Raw genomic sequence first — 23,357 nt, forward strand, 5'->3', positions numbered from 1 at the left:
CGCCTCCAGGGGGCGCCGCCGCCGCCGCCGCCAAGGGCGCAGCGGCCTCCGGGCGCGGCCATCCCGGTTCCCGTGGGCCTCACCCGCTCCCCTTCCCGGCTCCTCCGCTCCGCTTCCCCGTTCCTCCGCCGCCGCCCCCCCTGCCCTCAGCCATGCTGACCTCCCGAGGCCCGGCCCTGTGCACCGCGCTGCGGCGAGCGGCGCCCGCCGGCCTCGCTGCCTTCCACTCCTCCGCTCGGCGCTGCCGCGCCGCCCGCGTCGCTGTGGTGAGTAATGGAGGGGCGCGGGGGCCGGGCCGGCGCTGAGGAGAAGCGCTTGTTGGGTTTATTACTGTCTGGCTCTCCACAGCCACACTCGGCCCTGCAGCCGGGGTCGCTCAGGCGGTGGGGCCGGTGCAGGCGAGGGCTCGGCGGAGCGGCGGCCTGGGAAAGTCTCGCCTGGTGGCTGCGACAGCGGGAAACCTTGGACAGACGCTGAATTTGAGAAGGCCCCTGGCAGTTCAGAAACTTGGAGGAAGCCAGACCAGGGTTCGGAAACATGTGAAAATTGGCGTCTGTGTGGTTGTTGTTGGCCTGGAAATGCTTTGGGAAGCAGCACAGAATCACAGGATGGGTCAGGCTGGAAGGGACCACAGCGGGTCGCCGGCTCCAGCCTCCCTGCTCAAGCGCGGCCAGCCCAGAGCACATGGCCTACGGATGTGTCTAGACGGTTCTGGAATATCTTCAGTATTCCTCCTCCATACCCTCCTTGGACAATCTGTACCAGTTCTCAGTCACTGTACAGGAATGAAATTATTCCTCGTGTTCAGTTGGAACTTCTTTTGCATTAGTTTATGCCATTCCTCTCGTGCCATTGCTGGGCACCTCCAAGCAGAGCCTGGTCCATCCTCTGACAGTCCCCATTTAGATATTTGTACACATTAATGAGGTCTCCTCTCAGTGATCTCTTCTTGAAGCTGAACAGCTCCCTCAGCCTTTCCTTGTAAGAGAGATTCCTCAGTCTCTCATTCATCCTCACTGCCCTCCACAAAACCCACTCCAGGAGCTTCATGTCTTCTTTGTACTGAGGAACCCAGGAGGCTTTAACTTGAAATAGTTCATAGTATTACTGGGTGAGGTCACTGGCAGTGAATATATTTAAAATGGGTTATGCTTTTTGGCAGGAAGGGGTAAAACATGTTACAGATAAAGAAGAAAGCAAGGAGATGAAAGAGCTACAGATTGCCAAAGGAAAATATAGGCTGTAGGTGGTGTCCCAAATGGATACACAGCATTGGAACTCGGTGGACAGTCTTTGCAGCTCGAGATTTGCATAGTCTAGACAGCATTAAATATAAAGGCATAAGAAGGCATTACCTTCATGAGGAAATCTGGGGCAGAATTGGCTTGGGAAGGGGCTGAATGCTGGTCCAAATGGCTAAAAAGTAACCCAACAGGAGTGCTGTCATTTTAGCAAATCACAGCTTTTTAAATATAGCTGGGAAAACAAATGTGATTTTTGACATTAATGATATAAATTTTTGACTGGTAAAAGATTTGTTATCAGGCAGGTACTGAAATAAGAGAAGAATTTATATATATAGCAGAGTTTACAATAATAATGTCACAGTATTTTGGTTTCACTGAGTTAAAAAAAAATTAAAAGTATTGCTCACAGAGCATAACCTTAGAACAGTTGCTTGTCTGTTTATTCAGTCTAAATTCCATGAAAAATAAAAAGTTGTGAAGTAAAAGGCAGCTCTTAAATATCAGAACCGGATTAACATGGACAGAAGAACATTCATGTATCTTGCTCACTGGGCAATGTGATGGTGATACTTGGTGAAGTGATGCCCATGATAGCAGACACCTGGGTATTGTGACCTGAAAGTCCCTTCAAGTCTAACATTACTAGCTCAGATTTTTTTCAGTTCTTTTCAGTTGTGAGTTTCTGTTCATGTTTAAAAACATGAACATATTTAACAACTCTCAAGGTTTTTGAGAAAAAAAAACAAACAACTGAGGGAAAGCCAGGAAGGAGGAGATTAAAGTAAAAAAAAAAAAAAAAAAAAGAAAAAAGAGAAAAGGAAATTGACTTTCTAACTGGATTTTTAAATTTCAGAACAAAGGGCCAAACAAAAAGCCCCGAAAGAGTTCATCTGTGTACTTTCAGGAACTAGAGAAACATTTGGTTTTTTTTGATTTTGTTTCTTTATTACAAGGACTTTAAAGATAATGTTTTTATCTCCTTCTACTTTGTCAAATTCTCCACCTACAAAGGGTAGCTGACTGCTTTGTGCTTTTTATTCTCTGGTGTAAACAAATCAAAGGTATTATTTCCACATTGTTAAAGTATGGCTAATACAGCATAATTGTATTATTGTATTAAAAGTGATTTAGCTTTGATCTCTGATGCAGATTCTCAGGTAAAATACAGCAGCAGGTAAAGTAGCTTATTTAAAGTTCCACCTCAAAGTGAATTTCTGTCCCTTTCCTGATTGATATGCAGCTGAATGAGAAAGTGTTTCACATGGATATGGACACTTCATAAGAAAGATGAATGATATTCAGAACAACCCACTGTGTGCACAATAAAAACATACCTAAGGGTAGCATGTCAGTTTATTAACTGTGGTATAAATGTATAAGCCAGGAAATAAATAGGGGTTATTTCTGAACTCTGTGATGGGTTGCTATAAATAGGAAATGGCAGTTCTGCGGTGTGTCAAGTGGTGACACCAGTGCTAATAGCGTGGTGTTCACTGGCACAGTAAGAGCTTGCATTTAAATTGTTGTATGTTAACTATTTTTTTAAATCTTGTGAAAGATCCTGTGGGGAGTTTCATGTCACCTGCAATACTCTATTATTTTCTCACTGCAGGTCCTGTCTGGCTGTGGTGTCTACGATGGCACAGAAATCCACGAGGCATCAGCGTAAGTTGGGACTGTGGGCTCCTAAAAAGTCTCCGTTACATTGCAGCAGTTTGTTTAATTTAGTTGTGCTGCCTCTGGCCATCAGAATTACCCTGAGAGATGAATGATGAAGGTTTCTTACAGTTTTCTCACACTTGTGAGCTCAGGCTGCATTCTTGTAGAACTCAGTGATTGTCCAAAAATGCAGTACTGTGCATGTTGTGCCAAAACAGAGTCTGAGAGACACTCTCTTCAGAAAAAGAAATTTGGAGTTCCAGATTCAGTCTCAAGAGAGTTCAATACAGTCTTAATTCCAGAACCACTTGAGTTTTCGTTCCTGGGGCTAAATCTAACAGCAGAATTGTTAATACTTAAGTGGAATTAACTCTTACTGTGAATTAAAAAGAGATGTGTCACCTAGGCCTAGATTAAATGTTAATGGCTATTAATTAATTGTTAATTATGGGATTCTTCCATAATACCTGGAGACTTGGAGGAAGGAAGCTTTTGTTCTTCTTGGTTGCCTGTTTTGGTAGGATTTGTGTTTTCCCTCATCTTTCAAAGTCAGTTGGTGGAATATTTGTAGCAGATTTAGGGGTCAGATAAAGCTTCTCCCTTAAAAGTTTTCTGCATGTCTAATCTCCATTTCTGTAGTGTACTGGTGCACCTGAGCCGTGGGGGAGCTGAGGTTCAGATGTATGCTCCAGATGTCCCTCAGATGCACGTCATAGACCACAGTAAAGGGCAACCAGCTGAAGCTGAGTCAAGGTAAGTCTGATGTGTCAGGCACTCTTGAGATATAGCAGCCTGTAATGGCTCTTGTAGCATGTGGCTGAATGCCTTTAGTAGCTTTATGCCAGCTGTGGTGGTTTTCTTGGAGAGAAGATATTACATGAGTTTTCTGGACTTGACTATATATAGTGCCTGTGTTTCCCAGCAGCAGCAGCATTTCAGATCCATCAACAGCTTCAGTTACTAAATACCAATGTTCTTGCTTCCTCCCTTCCTCACTCTCCTCTTCCTCTGCAAAACTTTACTTACACTGTTCTGTGTGCAAATGCTTAATTAATCACATTGTTTTATTTCTGGTTCTTCAAGGAATGTTTTAGTGGAATCTGCAAGAATCGCTCGTGGTAAAATCTCAAGCCTGGCTAAGCTCACTACAGCAGACCATGATGCTGTGATATTCCCTGGTGGATTTGGAGCTGCCAAAAACTTGTGAGTGCCAACTGAGCATCAGATTCCTCAACTAAATATTCATAATTAACTATGCATAATCAGCCTGGCAAAGAGAAGGCTTTGGGGTGATCTAATTGCAGCCTTTCAGTACCTGAAGGAAACGTGCAGAAAAGATGGAAAGAGACTTTTTACAAGGGTCTGGTGTGATGGTACAAGGGGGAATGGCTTCAGACTGAAAGAGAGTAGGTTTAGATGAGATATTAAGAAGCAGCTGCTTGCTGTAAGGATGGTGAGGCACTGAACAGGTTGTCCAGAGAAGCTGTGGATGCCCCATGCCTGGCAATGTTCCACTCCAGGTTGGATGGAGCTTGGAGCAACTTGGTCTAGAGGGAGATTTCCCTGCTTATGGCAGAGGGCTGGGAATGAGATGATCTGTAAGGTCCCTTCCAGCACAAACCATTCTGTCATTCTGTGAACCAAGATTCACACAATAAAATTCATAAATGGCCTTATTTACTACATATGTAACTCCTAATTAATAGGATAACTTCTGTCAAAGTCTTTTCTTATTGTCAAATTGTCTTGTTTTAAATACCCTGAACAATGTTGATGAGAATTCAAGAGTTTAGATAATGCATAAGAAGTCCTCTTTCCCCCCTCTAGTGGTGTTTCTTTTTGGGTCTGAGGGAAGTAAGGGTAAAACTTAAATGGTTTCAGGTGCTTGTAGTGTTATTATTCTGTTATTCCCTCTCTGCCTGTTATATAATTATAAAACAACAGCTGGCTCAAAAAAAAAAGGAAACAAGAAGTGTTTGCCATGTGGAATACTGATTATCCTGCTATTGAGATGCTTTTTTGTTGGTTTTGAGAAACATGAATGTTACTTCCCTTTTCTTCTTACATATTTACCTTCTTTGAAAAGATTGTTGTTCAACTTCTCAGTAATCCTAGAAAGCTGATTTGATAATTCTCATTTTAAGATTTTTTTTTAAGTAAGGGATTTTCTGGAAGACCAAAGCCTTAGAAGAGAGACAGTTTGGCTAAAGCATTGGTAGTCATCTACAGAGTGTTTTTAACAAGGTTTTAGTAGCTGTTAAGTTTGTGATGATCCTTTGTAGCCAGTTTCACAGCAGATAGGAAATACCTATGTTTGTAGATTTATACTGAGCTTTGTGTAAGTTTTTTGTTGTGACAGATCTACCTTTGCTGTTGATGGGAAGGATTGCAAGGTGAACAAAGAAGTTGAGCGAGTCCTGAAAGACTTCCACAAAGCAGGCAAACCTATTGGGTATGTATGTGAGTTGGATGGCATTTGTTTGAAAGTGTGAGCTTGGAGACAACCTGTGTTTGGTTGAAATGTGCTGCTGTTGTTGGAACTGGAAATAGTATCTTCTGTCTTGTATCATTTGTAGCCTATTTTTTTAAATGTGTTTTTAAAGATTTGGCTGTGTAGGTGTTTGTCAAAGGAGAAGCTGAGGAAATGCTGAGAGGAAGTTGCCTTGTGATGTATCTCAGATTTTCAAGACTGTGTCCATTTGAATCTTGTCAGTTGTGAGCAAGTTCTGGAATAGTGCTGTTGTAGAATTGCTCTTAAAATTCCTTTTGTTGCAGCCTGTGCTGCATTTCCCCAGTGCTGGCAGCAAAGGTGCTCTCTGGTGCTGAGGTAACTGTGGGCCATGAAGAAGAGGAAGGGGGCAAGTGGCCTTATGCTGGGACTGCAGGAGCCATCAAAGAGCTGGGAGCAAAGCACTGTGTGAAAGAAGTAACCATATCCTTTCCTGGTAATTTCCATGTTGGGAGATAGTTTAGAAATGTGTCATTAAAGGAATGAACACATTTAGGACCTGTGCTTTTCCACACAGATTTTCATGGGAATGTGCAGTGGGTAGCAGATAGCAGTGGTGCAGTGCAGGATTAGAAAGTCTTCTGTACACAGCTGTGTAACTACTGCTGTGTAGCTACACACTGGGAGTTAGAAGTCATTCTCAGTCAGCTCCCTTGGACACCCAGTAATGCACTAAGTGCTAAATGAATTTGCACATGAAACTGGTGTGAGTTACAGCTGGTCAGTTCTCTTTGAGATTTTTATTCTTCTTCTGAAGTCTAAAGCTGCAGACTGTGCTCAGAGACATTTTACTGCCATCAGTGAATTTTGTAGTTTTCTTGTGTTTCTGGGTGTTTCCACAGGTTTCTCATGCAGCATTTGTATTTCTGGCAAAAATACCTTATCATAGCTTGGATTATAGGTTGTAGCTGTCTTTACAACTGAATGATATAACATATTTGGAGGAAGTTTTTATAGGATAGTGGAGCTGTGAGGTTTTGTCAGTGCTGGTTCATTTTGCAGGCAGCATCTGCGAGTGCTGTGTTTTCCTTAACTCCTTTTTACGAAGCTCATGTGGATACAAAAAATAAGGTGGTGACCACCCCAGCATTTATGTGTGAAACAGCATTACACCATATCTTTGATGGTATTGGGGCTATGGTAAAGAATGTGCTAAAATTAACTGGCAAATAAAATCAGAAATGTTTAAATTTAGGGCATAGTATCAAACATATCATGGACCAATGGAGACATTTGCACCTGCTTGTCCTGTTGACACTCTAGTGAATGCTGATACAAAGCTGATTGATTCCCAGCTGCAGGATTTTCCATGCCTTTTTGAGAGAGGGGCATTGCAGAGGACAAGGAGCCTGGCCTGAGACACAGAGTGTTTTCTTGAGCTTTTCCATCTAGAGGGAGCTGACTGGATGTGTTCTGAAGCAAAGTCGTCCCAACACACCAATGTCAAACCAGTTCTAAGAGGGAAAAAGAGACTCAAAGCCCTTGAAGAAGCTGAGGGCAGAGATGTTGTAGGGATTTGGCATGTGGCAACATACCTAGTGGATGAAGAATGGGAGTAGAGAGGAATGAATGTATGGTTCAAGGTGTCTGAGCTCAGGCCTGTATTTGGGAGCAGACAGCCGGGGTCATCTGTTGAAGGAAAAGACATCTTCCACATCTTGATTTAACTCGGTATTAGTGGAAAGATTTTGTTTCCATTTCAAAGAATCTCACTCTCACAAAGTCATTCTGAACACCAATCAGCAGCAGGACACAACTGCCACAACAGTAGCACTTTGAAAAACTCATCCATTGGCCCATTATAGTTTTAAAAGGTCTTGAAATGAAGAAGAAAATAATTTCCGCTGACATGACGCACAACTCTTAAGGACAGCACCCCTATTAAAGCAGTTGTATGATAAGTAGTGAATGGAAAAAACAGGCTCAAATTATCCTAACTTCCCCTGATTTAGGGTAATAAAGCTTTCTCCAAAGAAGTATTATTGAATGTCTGGAATAATGATGTATAAATAAATAAATTTCTGCCTTTATCTTATCCTTGTCCTTTCACTTTTGTTTGGGAGCTGCCTTTGATAACATGCTGGTTGGTTTTAGCAGATTTTCTGCTTTTCAGTTCACCAATTTTGTGCATTTTTTTCCATATATAATTCAGCAGAATCTTGTCCACCTCTTCCAAGTTTTTTGTCACCTTTCTATTGAGCAGGACACAACATCTCTCAAATTCAAACAAACAAGCAACATGACATCCCTTACTTGGATTAAAGTTTCTCTTCCATGACAGACTTGCTGAAGTGAACCCATATTTTCGAGGGAGAATTGTGTGCTTTATAAATGAATCTACAAGCCTTAGATTGAATTGGTGTCTGGCAAATGCCATTTGTGGCTGAACACTTACCCAGGGGTGTGGAGTGACATTTTCTTGTTGAAGTGAGCAAAGAGGAGCTTGAGTGTGAGTATTGGGCATGCTCAGCTTAGTCAGGGTTCAGGGAATAAACATTTTTGCTCCTGGAGCCTCCTAATGATTAATTTTATTGTCACTAAAAGAAAAAAATCACGTTTGTGTTTAGAAGATTTGAATTTGTACTTCAGTGCTGGCACTTTTCTTGGGGGATTTCAGATATTCCCTGTGCAGATCACCAACTCCAGTGATGTTACAAAGGAATCATATACAGATACCAAGTCACTGTGGAAGTAGGCATGGTTCATAAAGTGGATTTTGGACATTTGCTGAAACTTTTTTTGCTTCTGCATCAAATTCTTCATGAAATTTTCAGCATCAAGTTGGTAAGAAACAGAATTTAAAACACTGCCACTATGTAATTCAGTTCAAAAACACCCCTTCATGAGCTTTGCTTGTACAAAGTGGATATTTTTATGGTTAATTTTATACACAGAGCCTTAGCAGAGGATGGCAGGTCATTGTTCATATAAAATGTAATAGCATTTTAAAGTGCATGTGTTTCCCACATCTGCAAGAGGTTTAAAAGAAATTTGGTAACAGAATTTCTATCACACAGCAGAAATGGCATTGAAATCCCCAGGGTGGAAGAACAGCTGTGCCTTTGCTAACAGCACCTTCTTCTGCTGGAAAAGCTGAGCTCTGGGTTAAACCTTCCCATGAACTCCCTCACCACAGCAGGGCTGAAGGCTGAAAATGAAGGCTCTCATACCTACAGTTCCTGGGAAGTGGAGCTGTGCTGGCACAAAGCTTTCTTAGATGCCAAATCTTCAGATTCAGGTGCCCTGAGAAAAAAGACGATCTTTGGAAGAAATCGCTGTCACCTGTGGGAGGTTGGTGGTTGGATCATCCAGATGGTCCCTCTTAACAGTCCTCAACTCTTTTTACCTTTTTTTTTCACTTTGTCTGAATTTAGAGAGTATGGGTTTTTTTAAGGGAGAAAGAATCATGCACCAGAATTACCTTTCATTTTTAAAATTCTCTCTAATTTCCCAGTAATGTGCTGACTAGATTATCTCTGATACACGCATTTTTCAAGGATTTGGTGGTGTGGGTTTTTTTGGTTGTGTTTGTTAAGTGTTTATTTTGTTTTGGTTTTAGTTTTTTATTATCAGAAGAAAGTTGTTTCTTTGGTGGAGGATGTAGGATTGTCATCTTGGCTTTCAGCCAGTGTAAATTTGGAGGGAAATTCCATGTGCATTTAGAGATTATTATTCTAGATCTGTCTGCAAATTTGGGATTTTCCTTTCCTTCCATATGGCAGATTGGAGCTGGTGAGGGGTTTGCTACTTTCAGCCGAGTGGACAGGAGTTTATGATTAATATGTTTTGCTAAATGCTACCAGAAACAAGAAGTGAAAGAGGCTTCTTGAAACCTCCACCAGGAGTCATGCAACACCTGCCTTATGCATTCCTGGCATTTCTTACCTTTGGGAAGCATTCAGGAGCTTTGTGCTGCTGAAAGGCAGTTTGTTATAAATGTGTTCCAGCTCGAGTTGCTTTTCCAGTGCTTGCAGGATGAACTTTCAGGGGTGGGAGGAGCTGCTGCCTCTCAGCTGCTGATTCTGCCCGTCCCCTTTTGCCTCACTGATGGTTACACACAAACCCCGATTAATGAAAGGCTTCTCTGCGGGTTGTTGTAGTGCTCACAGATTTGGCAGCAGTGCTTTTCTCTTCCAAAAGCAGAAAGGGGAGTCGGGGTTTGAGAAGCCTGTTTGGTTTGTGGCTACAAGAGACATTTCTTTGGGGAAATAAAAAGCCAGCAGAGGGCACTTGGTGAACAACGTTCTGTGCAGGGTTCCACTCACCCAGGGACAATATTCCAGCTGTGTGACAGCTGGAACGTGGGACAGTTCTGTCGGGCAGTTTTTTGGACATTTTGGATCCATATGGAGAATAAAACAAATATTTCGTCCTCCTGCCTTCCCAATAATAGATAGGTCATCATTCATTTCCATTGCAATGAATGCATTTGTTCTACTGCGCTGTTAAGATTAATTTCTTCAGCATAGTTATTTTATCCCCCTGAAAATATAGTAGCAAATACACATCAGTTAAGCTCTAGCCCCTTCCTGTGATAAAACTATCTCGGAAAAAAAATGCAGAAATGTGTAGTATAAAGTCATAAAGGTACACAGTGAGGTTTGGGGTTTTTTGATGATGTTTCTTCTGTTTTCTTTTGTTTTCTTGTTTTGCTTTTATTTAAACACTAGTGGTGTTATGGTCAACATGAATGAAAATGAAGGTTTGTCAGGAATGATTTTTATCAGGCCTAGAAATATCCCTGGAAGGAAACACACTGCTTCTTGAAGTGTCTGTGGCTTTGCAGGCTAGCAGTATTTTATACGTGTGAATATGCACTTACTTATAATTCTTTTCAGAGTGGGAACTTGGATAATCTTCCACCTGTAAATAATTAAGAATTGCCTGCAGTTCAGGGCTTGAGTCTTTTGTTTGACCTGGTTTTCTTCTTCCTGGGGCTTCAGATGCCCGAGGGGAAGCTTGTTTATTGAATGGGTGAGCCTTAGCCCTCAGGAGAATTAAGGAGCTGATATCTGATTATTTTCTCCAGGGTAATTCCAGTGGTGGCCAACATCTCTGCAGAAAGAGGGGAAGAGAGGGGGCTAAACTTGGACTGTCCCAAAAGCTGAAACAGAAGTTGCAGTGAAAATTATGGCACTGATAGCAATGTGATTTCCTGCTGCATATTTAAAAATAATTTAAATTATTTTAAATTTTTTTAAAAAATAAATAGAATTAAAAATGTAAATTAAATTAAAAAAATTAAATTAAATTAAAAATCACCTTTTTAGCTTGTTTTCAGTATTTTTCAGTGCTATTTGTTTAACTTTGAGTGCCAGGCTATGGAATGATTGCCCTCTGGCTTAGCTGAATTAATGGTGAAAATTCCAGTCTAGTGGAAGGTGTCCCTGCCCATGGCAGGGAGTTGGAACTGGGTGATCTTTAAGGCCCCTTCCAACCCAAACCATTGTAAGATTTTATGATTCTACATTAAATGTGTCCACATTAATTTCTTGCTGATGTTCTCTATGGGCCATTTCTCCCACACCACATGAAACTAAAGGGAGCTGACAGTGGAAAGCATTAACCAGTTAATCTGGCCTCGCTGTAAATTTAGAAAAGCATGATCAAATAACTCCTTTTTGCCTCTTACCAGTTACAGTGCCAAATTTTGGGAAAAAAAATAAATACTCTTTTACAGTCATTCTTTGGCAATAGTAATGTCCAAAGACCTCTTAAAAATTTCTTTAATGTAACACATTGTCAGCCATATGCTCCTGCCTTATAGAATATGTAGGTGTGGGCCACCAAGGTACTGCAAGTGAGACAAGTGGAGATTACTCTTTCAATGTGTGAATTGTTTTTGTGCTCCTTGGTTTTCAAATATCCTTGATTCCCTCTCATTCCCAGTGAAATTCTGGAGTACACAAGAACCGAGTGCTCCTCTCATTTTCACAGTGAGGGAACTTTCAAGACAAGACACTTCCAGTGTCATCACCCAGCCAAGGAAGGACAGCTCAAGGTCTGCTGGTCACTCAAACCTTCACTTGCAGGAAATTGGAAAGGTGGTTGTAGATAACCACTGGGAATGCCATGAAGTACAGCTCTGGGAAAATATAACAAACAGGGCCATTTAAACATCCTAAGTGCTGCTGCAAATCTGAGTGGTAAAAAAGGAGAGTTGTAAACAACATTTAGAGGTCATCCAGGCCCTTCTGCAATCACATAACTCACACTTGTCAGTGGAGGTGCTCACACAGCACAGAGCAGCACACAGAAATCACAGCAATGATTAAATTCAAAAACAGATGGATGATACAACAACAAAATAAATGTTATTTTCCCAACAACAGCACAGACCCAAGTATATAAAGTTTGTGCCATGTGAAGCATTTTAAAAAATATGAAAGCATCAGAGTCTTATTTGTATCATAGCTTTACAAGCCAACTTTAATGGGCTTGATTTACAGGTGATAATCTATTAACACCATTTTTTTCAGTAACTTTTCACAGCAGCTATAAAAATATAATTTTATTATATTTAATTTTATTATAATAAAAATTTTATTAGCAGCTACAATTTTTTTGGGGGTAAAGTTGGTAGAAATTAAATAGCATATAATCTATCTCATGTGTTTATACTGGGCCTGTTACTGAAACCTTTTAGTTCCATATGCAATACACTGGATGTGTCTGTGTTCTTGTGCATTTATTACAAGGGTTTTATTTTCAAAATACACTCCGAGAATGAATATATTAGTCCATTTAAATGATTTGACTTCTAATATTTTTCAGTTTATGACCAAGAAATTATGATGCTGATAGAATAAATTCCCAATACTGTGTAAAGCAGTACAAGAGGATGTTTCTCCTGCTGTTGGCACAAAACAAACCCAAAACAAAGTGAGGAATCTTGACTCAGGTTTTTGATCTGTCAACAATGTCAGCTGGAAAAAATTGCACTGCTTCAGCTTTTTCCCCTAAATCAAGAATGACTCTTTTCCAGCACTGAGCAGGGATGCTGTTGGGGAGCTCCCTAAATTTATAAAAATGCTTTGAGCTGCCTGCATCAAAAGGGATTTGTATGGTTTGTCATTGGGAAAATGCTGCCACTGAGATTTCTGCATTTGTGTCCTCTGGGTTTAAAGCAATTGGGAAGTTTGCCTCCCTTCTGTGCCTTAAAGGCATTCCTGTAAAAGATTCAGGTTTGGGGCTGAAATTGAAAGGTTCTTTAGCCATGCAGGTGTTACTGAAATGGATTCCCTTATGTTTTAGCTTTCTTCTACTTTGTTGGAGGCTACTGTGAAAAAAAGGCAGCAGAAGTTCTCTCTTTATTCCAGCAATAAAAGTGCATCTGGGCTGGGAGCACAAGAAGGACCCTGTGCTACCACTCTGGATTCCTTAAATGCAATGTTAAGACTATTTGCATATTTGGTTTTGCAATTTACATAACCTTTTTACATAACAGTTTACATTACAAACCTATTTACATCACATTTTCAGTGACCTATCAGTACCTGGTGGACAGGGAAGCCAATGGTGCAGGGCAGGTGAAAAGCAGCATCCTCCAGTATCCTGGGGAAATTACTTGGAGGAGGACTGGAGGCTGGGGAAGGCTGCTGCAGGTGGCTCTTGGGGTTGCTTCTGTCCTTCAGCACTGAGCACAGCCCTGCCAGGGCTCCTCTGGGTCCTTGCAGCTCACTTCTTGCTACTGCCCTTGCACCACTCGTGCCCTCAGTCTCTCTTTCCCATCTCTGGCCAAGAAGCCCAGCACAGCAATTTTTGGCAGGCAAAAAAAGATTGGCATCAGTAAGTGTAATCATTTGGAAAATGCCATGAACCTCCTTCTCCTCCTATCTTTTGTCTTCATTTATTGGTTCCAGATCCTTATTCTTAAAATTATTTCTCTTAAGGAAACAGGAACTGCTTGGTCTGTGTTCTTATGCCACATCCTGAGTGTAATGTGTGTAGTGATACATTTCTGATAGTCCTTTCTTCTCAAAGGGTGAGACAGAAAAAGAATTTAGAAAAAAAAAAAAGAGAAAAAGTAATTATAAACTAGGTGTGGGAATATTTTTGTTTTGGTTGGGGGATTTTTGTTTGTTTGATTTGCTGTTTCAACTTTCTTTTGTGACTCTTGTCAAATATCTTTCTGTACTCAGAAAGTATGGAAACACCTTTTTAATTCCATGTAAAAGTAGAGAAAACTGCTGTCCTTAGTATGTAATTAGTAAAGGCTAAATCAGCATTCACACAGTGCCTGTTGATCTAGAAGGGATGGAAGGCAGAGCTGAGTGACTGATGTGGGGAGGGGAAAGGGAGGAATTGGGGGAGAGGTTTTTGATGTCTTATGTACAGTGGAACTGGAAGGCACCTGGGATGAGATATAAACCCAAAATCTGACCATAGTTTAGAAAAGAAAAGCTGAGAGAAAAGGTTTAAGGAAAAGGAAAATGCTAAAGGGAAAGGAGAAGAGGTAGGACAGGAGGGGAGTATATTGTTAAAGGAAGAAGACAGCTGAGTTACACCTGCACCTCCAAAAAAAAAAAAATCTACCTGCATTGGCTGAAAGATGTGACATTGTCTTTTTTGATGTGGCCGTCAGTGCTATGATTATGGAATTTTATAATTCCCATCCGGACTGTTGCTACATACAGCACTATGTGGGAATGCAATTAGCACAGCTACAGCAAATTATTTCAGGATGTGCAGTTTCGACATCCTTGTGGCACCCTTTGCAAAGAGCAAAGTTTGCTCCTAAAATGTGCTGGCTCCTTGTTTGTTTCCAAGCCTGACACCAAACATGGGCTTTAGCTTATAAAAGAGATATGGTTTGAAATCCTTGCTCCTGACAGACTGGTTTTTTTCCTGGCAGCCTTCTGGACAGGGGCACTGCTGGCAAGGGAATTTATCTCTAGTCTGTGTCTGCCTGCTGATCCATCAGAGCTGTGTCTGGACACGTGTCAGGGCCTGTGTCCTCACACACAGCTGGCACCAACATTTTGAGATTCTTTAACTGAACTGCTGCCCCTGGGAGGATTTAAAAGATGTGTAAATGCGGCTCTGAGGGACATGATTTAATGGTGGACTTGGCAGTGCTGAGTTAAGTGTCGGATTTGTTGATCTTTTTCAGCCTCAGCTGTTCAGGGATTCTGCACTTCCTGAGAAATGCTGGGCTGCTTAAGTGGCTAGTAGATTTTTAGAAGTCATAGAGTCCTTGAAATGAGGGCAGGCAGTCCAGACTCTTAGGGCCAGCAAAACTACACAGATGTTACCTTTTAAACCTTCTGAGTCTCTCTAACTGTAGGAACAACCTGAATACAAATAAAGAACTCTTATAGACCAAGCAATTGCTCTCATCAGGGTTTTTTGTTTTATTTCAGGTTTTATTTGTGATCAAATTGTATCTTGAAAAAGACACAAAATCTGAGACAAACATTTGGAGGACGGGACACAAAAAGACAGTCACAGTATGTACAATTCTTACAGTCAAATCTCTCTCTGCAGCTGGACCCCAGCTGTTCCACTGAGCTGCTCTGTTGCTGGGTAGCCAAATATCAGCTGAGCTTCACTGCAGCACCAGCACAGGCTGTGTGGGGGATTTTGTTTCTCTTCCCCACCATGGGGAAAAGGCCTTTAGTTAAGAAATTCAAAGGTAACTGTCTCCTTTACGTCCATTTTAAACTCTGATTTATTCTGTCCCTTCCTTGCCATTGCAATCTTGTCTCTTCATTGGGAAAAAAGAGGCTCAAGTGTTCCAAATGAACGTGACTCACTGTGCATCCTCGTGAGTCATTCCTGCTGCCTGAGGGCTCAGCAGGAGAGGTGTGTTCAGCCACCAGTTCTGTTCTCTGGATGCTTTTATAGTTGTGAAGCAGGGTAGTTGCAGTTCTGGCCTGAAAAAAACTTCTACACTTCCTGGATATTGTTTGTATACGGGATCCTTTCGATTTGCACAGGACACCTCTGGTACCTGAATGGAACTTTTCCAGAAATAAACCCATTTAGTTTGCATAGGTATCAGTTACAATTACTTTGATGAGTTTTTAAATATTTTTTTTCCCCTCCAAAGGCACTGCTTTTAAAGAAGAACATTGTCACAGTAACGACTTCTCATTGCACAGTTCCAGCGTAAGAATCCAGCTTTGCCATATTTCATGACAAAAATGATAATACTGAATTCAGTCTTCTGAATTTTTTGGCTTTTTTAGCAGTGGATTTTGTAGTAATACATCACTTCCTTCCTCTATGTGGATATTTTATGAACTTCTACCCTCTTTCTCTGTGAGTTTCACCCTCCTGCTAAAGAAATACTACATTTCTTGTGGAAAAAAGGGGCTCTTACTCATAGCCCATGACGCTTAGGAGTGAAAACAGAAGCTGAAGTTCCACAGAATCAAGTTTCACAAGGTTTCCATCCTTACATTTCACAAAATGTGAGTATCTTCCTACTTCCACTTTTTGTCTGACACAGAGGAGAGTTACCCCCACTCTTCCTTTCAGTCGTCTTGAAGGACAGCAGATGAGAGGTAAAAGATCTCACTGGGATCAACTATAATCTGATCCCGGAGTTTTGTGAGCCTTTTATCCTGTCATTAAAGCAAACCCACACAATTCCAAAATGAAATGTATATCCTGACAGCAGTAAAACTGGACTCTGAGAAACAAATGCAATAGCAGACTTGCCACCTCAGAGTTTTGCTGCCCTTGGTTTTGTGGAACAGCAGAACGTGGGATGCAAACACCTACTGCTTGGTCTGTTCCCAGCTCTCGGTGCTTCCTTCCCGTGGCTCTGGAGCAGGTGTCACACTGACCCCACAGACCTGTTCTGCCCAGAAACATCCTCTGGTGAGGAAAAATTCCCAAAGACAAAGCTGACTTCCCCTGTTACAAGTGCCAAAGCTACAGGGGGAGCAGGAGCAGGAAAGAGAGGGGAAGCACAGCCAGACATGGCACATCCGTGGGGCTTCCGGAGGGAATCTGATTCTGCTCTGAAAAATTAACAAAGAGAAGGTCAGCATGTAAGTGATGGCTTGACAAGAAAGTGTATTAGAAGTTTGCCTGACACATTTTACATGAATGCATCGGTGGAAGATTGTTTTTAAAACAATGGATTTGGGCTCATTTTCAAAATTCTCATTTTGTGTGTCTGTACAGAGTCCAGACAAAAGAGTCTAAAGGTACAGAGGCAAATCACTTTTTCTTTTCCACAGAAGAGGTGCAGAAACTCAGCAACAATGAATGCAACTTTTCTGGATGACTGAGAATCCTTGTTTAAAATCCTGACAGAAAAGCAACAACCAGCCAGCTGTTTACTGGGAGCTGTCCCTGCCCATGGCAGGGGGTGGGAACTGGGTGATCTTTGAGATGCCTTCCAACCCAAGCCATTCCATGATTTTAGGATGAAAATACATTTTCATTCTTCCTACTCAGGGCCTGAGGCAGATGCTTTGATTAAGATTCCATAGATAATGGTAGTAAATATTAAAGAATGTAGGTGACACACTTCAGTTGGTGGCAGCACTGCGTGCCTCTGTTGGTACAAAACCCACAGCATGGACACAGGACACAAATTACCCTTGGCACGGGTGTTACCTTTGACCTGTGCTGGATGTAGCACACAAGTGAAAAGAGATTTTCAACCCCTGACTTAAAAAGAAGAGAATATTTTTTCTGTAAGTGTTCCAAGTCCCTCTCTGTGAAGAACAGGATGTATATTGGTTTTTATATACCTGAGAACTGTTCCTATTGTGGTATCAGCTATCAGTAGCTCACTGTAGTTAATTTGTCTCGAGCAGGGAGCTTCCCCCAGTTCCTGGAAGGAGTTTGTGATACTGATGTGTAGAGAGCAAGTAAACATCAGGTAGTCCCCTGTCATGCTTTGAAATAAATGTAGGGTTGTAACAACAAGCCTCCTGGCCTTTTGTGTCTTCTTCCAGGCCCAACCCTTTCATTTTTCCCAGAGAAAGTGTTAAACTGGTTTTATTGAGTCGGAGGGAGTCTTGTAAGACACTCAGAGTGAAAGTAAAATTTGGCTCTTTAAAGTAGTTGGGAAAAATAATCCATGCAGCAAACAAATAGATATGTAGCCATAGTGAAACAGATGAAAATTGTTTCTGTTTTACATAAAAATAGTATTAGTTGATCTGGTTGACTCTGAAATGTGAGAACTGTTTCTGTATATAATGCCTTTGTTCTCAGCATGTCATTTTTTAATTTTCCTAAGTCCCTTCTGAAATAACAGCTAATATAAAACAGATTCCCTTTCTCTCTTAAGAAATTGCTGGAAAAAAAAACAAGGGGGGGGAGCTGTGGCTGATGATTTTATTTAAAATAAGTTGAAAACAGGAAATATACTTTTCCTTTTCGTAAAAAAAATTACACTTAAAAGGTTGGGCTTTTGTTCTTTCCTCATCCCCAAGTCCCACAAAATCCTGCAGTACAAGAACCATCAGGTGTCAAAGGTGTGTGGTTCAGTTTGTACTCCTATAGCAAAGTGAAACACTACCCTTTTGTCCCAATAATTTATTTGTTTTTTCCTCAATAAAAATGTATTTTCATTACAAGAAATAGTTTATATTCAGGGGCTGTTGTCAGGAAGGCTGAATCAAACATATATAAAACAATCTCATTTAAATATAACCCACTTACATTTGGTTTTGAGAATCTTCCATGCTGCATTAAGAAGTTTGATCCTCAATAGTTTCTGATTTCTTGTGGAAGGTGACAGCTGGAGATATTTTAATTCCTGTTCTATTTGCTTTTATAAAGTAATGTGAAAGCACATAATACCATCTTGAATTTAACTTCATGTTTTTTTAAAGACCTTTTGGCCAGCTAGACTATCTTAGGTCTAAGACTGTATTTTTCCTGTATTTTTTGTGCTTATCAGGCACAAGAACTGTTGTTTGGGTGTTTTTTAGTTCTGTGTGATCATGAGATAAAACATTACAACATTTCTCTTTCACAGTTTCTATTTGAGTTTATTGCAGCCTAAACTGTCTGTAATGTCATAGTGTGGCTGAACTTATCGTGTTAAATGTAATATAATAATTGCTATGTAAAAGATCTTATCTTTCAGTCCCACTGAGTAAAATAAAAAATGCAGCTGTTGATTTTATATGACAAAGTTTTATAGGTTTAATTCCAATTTAAGGTTTTGTAGCACTAATAAGAATCATTTGGCTTGCAGCTAAGATTTTTAGAGAAGATGACAATGGTACCTAGAAGCTGGACATCCTTTCTGCATTGAATTCACTCCAGAAGTGTTTACAAATGACCCCAGTGTAGTTACTTCTCTGTAATGAATAAACCTAGATAATAACATCTGCACTATATTGCAATATTGCCTTTGGATGAAATCTACCCTAATTTCCCAGAAGAGTTTATGTGGAGTCATTAATCATGTATTTTAAAAAAATATTTATTAGCAAAAGGACCCCCCAGATCTCTTGATCTGGCAGTTTAACTTTAGAACTAGCTGAGAGGAAGCTGTAGTTAGGTGGGGGTTGGTCTTTTCTGCCATATCTCAAATGAAAGGATGAGAGGAAATGGCTTTAAATTATGTCAGGGGACATTCAGATCAGATATTAAAAAAAAAAAAAGAAAATCACTGAAAGAGTGGGTAATAGGCATTGGAATAAATTGCCCGGGGTGTTGGTGGAGCCACTGTGCCTGGAAGTGCTCAAGAGGCACCTGGATGTGGAATTTGAGGACATGGTTTAGGGTGTTGATGGTGGTGCTGTGCTGATGGTGGGGCTGGATGACCTTGCAGGTGTCTCACAGCCTTGATGACCCTGTGATTTATTCCTTCCAAGTGGCTTCTGTGTTACTTGTTTTTTAGTGATTTTTATAATGCCCATACTGGTGAGTGTCCTGGCACCTCAGCACTCTTCTCCCTGCAGTCCAGGTCTGTCTCAGTGGTGGAGATATTTTTCCCTGTCTGGGACAGCTGTATTTTGCCAGGTTTAGTGAGAGAGAACAAGCACCCCAAGTTTATTGGACTTTCTCTATTCAGCACATTTTTCCAATCTTGCAAACACAAAATAAAGCACAGGATAATCACTCAGACACTTAGCAAGTTAAGTAGTGTTGCCTTACCAGAAGGGGAAGGTGGCTCCTCAATCCTAGGTGGAGCTGGGAAAAAACCCCACAATAATCAAAGTTAATTGTTTGGGCCTAGAACTTTTTCTGTTTTTCTGATAATTGATTTAAGGGTTAATGTTATTGGATTTTTCTACACCTGTCAAACAAACTGAAAGTTTAAGTATGATCACAGAATTATATCAAAGACACCTTACTGCTCTCTAAAGTTAGATGGAAACATTTTGATTCTGCATTTTCGAAACATCTTTTCTTTTTAATTTTGAAAACTGCAAAACATTTAGCTTTGAAATTTTTTTTAACAAATGTTATTTCACTTTACATTTTGAAAACATTTTTCTCTCTAGAATTATTTAAAAAAAAGATATTAACAGGTTTATATTATTTGAAAACATTTTTTTTTCTATTTTAAGCAGAAGTGAATCTATGTGGTTGAGCATTATGAAAATTTCCAGCTGACTTATTCATGAAAGACACCTTAAAAACGTATGATTTGTTTTGATGTGTATCCCTTATTTTTTTTCCTTTTTTTTTCAGTTGTTTGGCTGGTCTAACTCAATCCCTCATCCTTCTGGTGACTATGCTTGTGGGTAGTTCAAACATGTTATCTCAGTTGTTTGGCATTTTCAAACATGTGTTATGGTCTCACTCGTTTTCCTAAGGAGCAAAAATAAAAATTCTTGTTGCATCTGTCCAGCCATGCCATCAGATCCACATCTTCCAGCTGCAAGGGAAAAGGAAAGTAGCAGCTGGCTGTCATTCCTCTGAATGGGTCTGGGACCTGGACTTTGGATCCAATACCCAGAGATTAAACTTCTGCTTCACAGACCCATGTGCAAATAGTGAAATTAACTCTGCTGTTCCTCTGGGGAAAAGTGGATCAAGGACAGTACAAACCCATAAATAACCAAATGCTAAAATCTGGGGACATTATTCCTTAACGTTTCCTCAAAGGGAGGATGAAGAGGCAGGTGCCTTGCCTTTAGGAGTCCTGAAGTGCTGAAGCTTAACAAAGGACTTTTCTTTCTCACATATTCTTCCAACAAAAGCAAGGAACAGAATGAAACTGAGTGAAAAATTGTTTTAAAAATTGAAGTAACCCCTCTCAATGGCTGCACATGGCTTATCAACAAAAAATTTTGCCCTTGACTCACTCCTCTGTACTAAAACAAGTCTTACCTGATACATTGAGTTTAATTGTAGATTTCTTTGTTTGATGGCTGTCAGTCTGTCTGTAAATGCAGGAATATTCAGCATCATCCTGTAACTGGACATTGGAGATCTTTAAAGAAAGGTTGCCATGCTTCATCTGGTCCAGAAAAAGACTGGTTCTACCATGGAATTTTTCGTCCTGGCCATCCAGTGAATCCTGCCCATTCTTAAAGAAGTGCACCAGATTGGTGCCAATCTGCCAGTAGAGCATGGACTTGGAAAGGGTTGGCTCTCCAGGAGGGGTGGTGATGCAAGGTAAAACCACAGTTTCCCCAACAAATGCATGGCACGTGGTGCCCAGCTGGCCTGCAATAAAACCCAGACAGTTCCATCAGCATGCAGCAGAGATGGGGCACCAGGTTTCCTATAATTTGGCTTCACCACATCCTTATTGCCACTCTCCCTCCCAAATCCTTCTGTTTCCAGCCAGGAGGGCCATGTGTGCTCAGAGCCCAGCCAGCTGTGCAGCAGGACAGATGTTGATACATGCAAGTTGCCTCCACTTTGTAAGTGTGGCTTTTGCTTGAGCTTGTTTCTGCTTGTCCTCTTAGCTGGTGATTTTTCTTCCAGCTTTTTGGGATCTCAGTTTTTAGGATTAGGTGTCTGATTTGACTTTAATTAATATGTCAGTTCACAAGAGGAAAAAGGAATGCAGTGGAATGGGTGTGGGCAGATATGATTAAGCAATTTCTGGTTTTGTAGGAAGTCTGGCTGGAAAAAAGAAAGTGTGAAAACAGTGCTAGACCAGGAGAAAACCCCTAGATGAGTTTAGTCTCCTACAACTCCCATTATCTGGCTATCAGACCATGATTCACAACTTGTAAAAAATGTGCTGGCAGCCCCTATCCCCCTTCCCCTGAAAAATCTTGCAAAGGGTCTGACAGAAAATGGCATTTTTCTGCAGATCTGGCTTGGTGCACTGTTGCTGATCCCTGTCTGGCAGTCCTTCATACGCTTTGGTGTTAATCTCCAGCAGCTAGAAAGGAAATTCTGTCACTCCCATTTTAGATAAATGGTTTTTCCAAGACCTTGGAGAGATTAGGTAGGTGTCCCTGACATCAGGAAGAGGCATTCCCAACCTTCCCAACCAATTCTAGCACATGCAGGAGCCAGGATGAAGGTATCCTGCAGGTGGGCAAACAGGGGCACAGGCAGGGTGGGCAGCCAGCTTACACACACTCTTCATTTAATAACTTTGATGGCAATTATTTCTATTAATCCTTCTAAGTTATCTGAAAGCTACTAAAACTTGTAAAAATGGGTGAGTCTGCTACTATCATGTGGGACAATTCCTATCAGATTGTAGTTCTACATTTTCCAGGGGAAAACTGGGTTGTGGAAGAAGGTTTTTATATATATTTATAAAGCATGAACAACTATTTCCAACACAGAATGTGGGTTTAAATTAACACTCTGACCAAACCAGTTGCATAAAATAATGTTAAAAATTAAAATGCAGATTAATTTATTTGGAAGAAGAAGTTATTCCCAGCATGGAGCAGAACAAAAGCAGCATGAATCTGTGACTGCTCCAAAAAGAAAAGAAAAAAATCACTGTGAAACAACTCAGTCTGCTTCCATGGCCAAAGTTCTGTGAAGCATAAGGGGCAACTAATTAGACTGAATATTGAAATAAATATTCTTTGTTGCAATGGGGTCATTCTGGTGTTCCTGGCTTGCATCAGCTCTCTGCATGTGTCAGGCTAAAGACCAAAGAGAGTCCCAATTTCCCCTTGAAGTCAGTGACATCAGCCATGGCTCATCTTGTCACATGCTCAGGCCTCTGTTTCCATATCATCAACTTTCTTTGATGCCACACTGTTCATCCAGACACGACAGCAGAAAGAAAAGCATGATCCAGACAGCCAAGTAAATGTCTTTGGCTATAACTCTATCACCACACATCTGCTTTTCTTGGGTTTTCAGAGTTTTCAGCTAAAAATCCCAGTCCAATTTGCCCAACAATGTCAACTTTTAGCTGAAAAAAACCACATATCCCAAGATTTTTTTCTGGTTAGTGGTGGAAGGAGAATCCCCTTGCTGTGTGGAGAGCTGAGCCATTCGGTCATTATGCTTTGGCCATGACAAAAAATTCTTCACAGGGTGATTAGACCTGGGAACAGCTGGGAACCTGGGCTGCCTGTGGAGGAACCACCACCCCTGGAGGGGTTTAAGGAAAGACTGGACATGGCACTCAGTGCCATGATCTGGTTGACAAGGTGGTGTTTGATCATAGCTTGGACTTTACGATCTCAGAGGTCTTTTCCAACCTAATTGACTCTGTGGTTCTGTAATTTTCGGAATGTATCAGTTGCTGGCCAGGTTTTGCTTCTCAAAGGGAACCTGAATTACAACAGCAGCCTGAGCCCCTTCCCTGGGCTGTTTGTGCCTGGGGAAGGGCTGTGCTCAGCAGTGTCCCTGAGGCAAGGCCATGTGTGGAAGCAGATTGTGGCTCTGGCTGAGCATGGTCAGGAAACCACAGCGGGAGATGAACGTGCCTGAGGCTGCTGCAGGGGGTTGGTAGGGCAGGGGAAGAAAGGAGCCTCCACAAGAGGAGGGAGTGAGACTTTCCTGGTGGGAAATGTCCTGTCTGCAGGGTGCTATTAGGAGAGAGAGTGCTTGCAATGCATGGTGTTGCACTTGGATGG

General features: G+C 41.2%; 2 protein-coding genes across 2 annotated transcripts in view; one reads left to right on the top strand and one right to left on the bottom strand.

Moving 5' to 3' along the window:
* Positions 1 to 37: 37 nt before the first annotated feature.
* On the top strand, positions 38 to 7,450 carry GATD3 (glutamine amidotransferase class 1 domain containing 3). Its single transcript, XM_088051961.1, has 6 exons — positions 38 to 266; positions 2,860 to 2,912; positions 3,546 to 3,659; positions 3,990 to 4,109; positions 5,266 to 5,358; positions 5,682 to 7,450. The coding sequence occupies exons 1-6, from the start codon at positions 153 to 155 to the stop codon at positions 5,872 to 5,874; spliced, it is 687 nt and encodes a 228-aa protein (XP_087908087.1). The 5' UTR covers positions 38 to 152; the 3' UTR covers positions 5,875 to 7,450.
* Positions 7,451 to 14,818: 7,368 nt separating this feature from the next.
* Positions 14,819 to 23,357, bottom strand: part of LOC102106124 (myelin-oligodendrocyte glycoprotein-like) — a 30,979-nt gene continuing 22,440 nt past the window's right edge. Inside the window, exons 5-7 of the mRNA XM_014255657.2 lie at positions 20,677 to 21,015; positions 19,495 to 19,530; positions 14,819 to 16,385 (exon numbers count right to left, since the gene is read on the bottom strand). Coding sequence (XP_014111132.2) covers positions 16,297 to 16,385; positions 19,495 to 19,530; positions 20,677 to 21,015 — 464 coding nt within the window. The 3' untranslated portion in view covers positions 14,819 to 16,296. The remainder of the gene's footprint in view (positions 16,386 to 19,494; positions 19,531 to 20,676; positions 21,016 to 23,357) is intronic.

The sequence above is a fragment of the Pseudopodoces humilis genome, chromosome 2, assembly GCF_049639895.1.
Source record: "Pseudopodoces humilis isolate 2021_Gansu_Grassland_sample_001 chromosome 2, ASM4963989v1, whole genome shotgun sequence".
Taxonomy (NCBI): Eukaryota; Metazoa; Chordata; class Aves; order Passeriformes; family Paridae; genus Pseudopodoces; species Pseudopodoces humilis.

Excerpts from the sequence above, each read along its gene's own strand:
- GATD3 (XM_088051961.1), top strand. The coding sequence starts at position 153 with ATGCTGACCTCCCGAGGCCCGGCCCTGTGCACCGCGCTGCGGCGAGCG. Across the intron at positions 3,660-3,989 it reads CCAGCTGAAGCTGAGTCAAG|GAATGTTTTAGTGGAATCTG; the intron begins GTAAGTCTGATG and ends TGGTTCTTCAAG. Across the intron at positions 5,359-5,681 it reads AAAGCAGGCAAACCTATTGG|CCTGTGCTGCATTTCCCCAG; the intron begins GTATGTATGTGA and ends CTTTTGTTGCAG.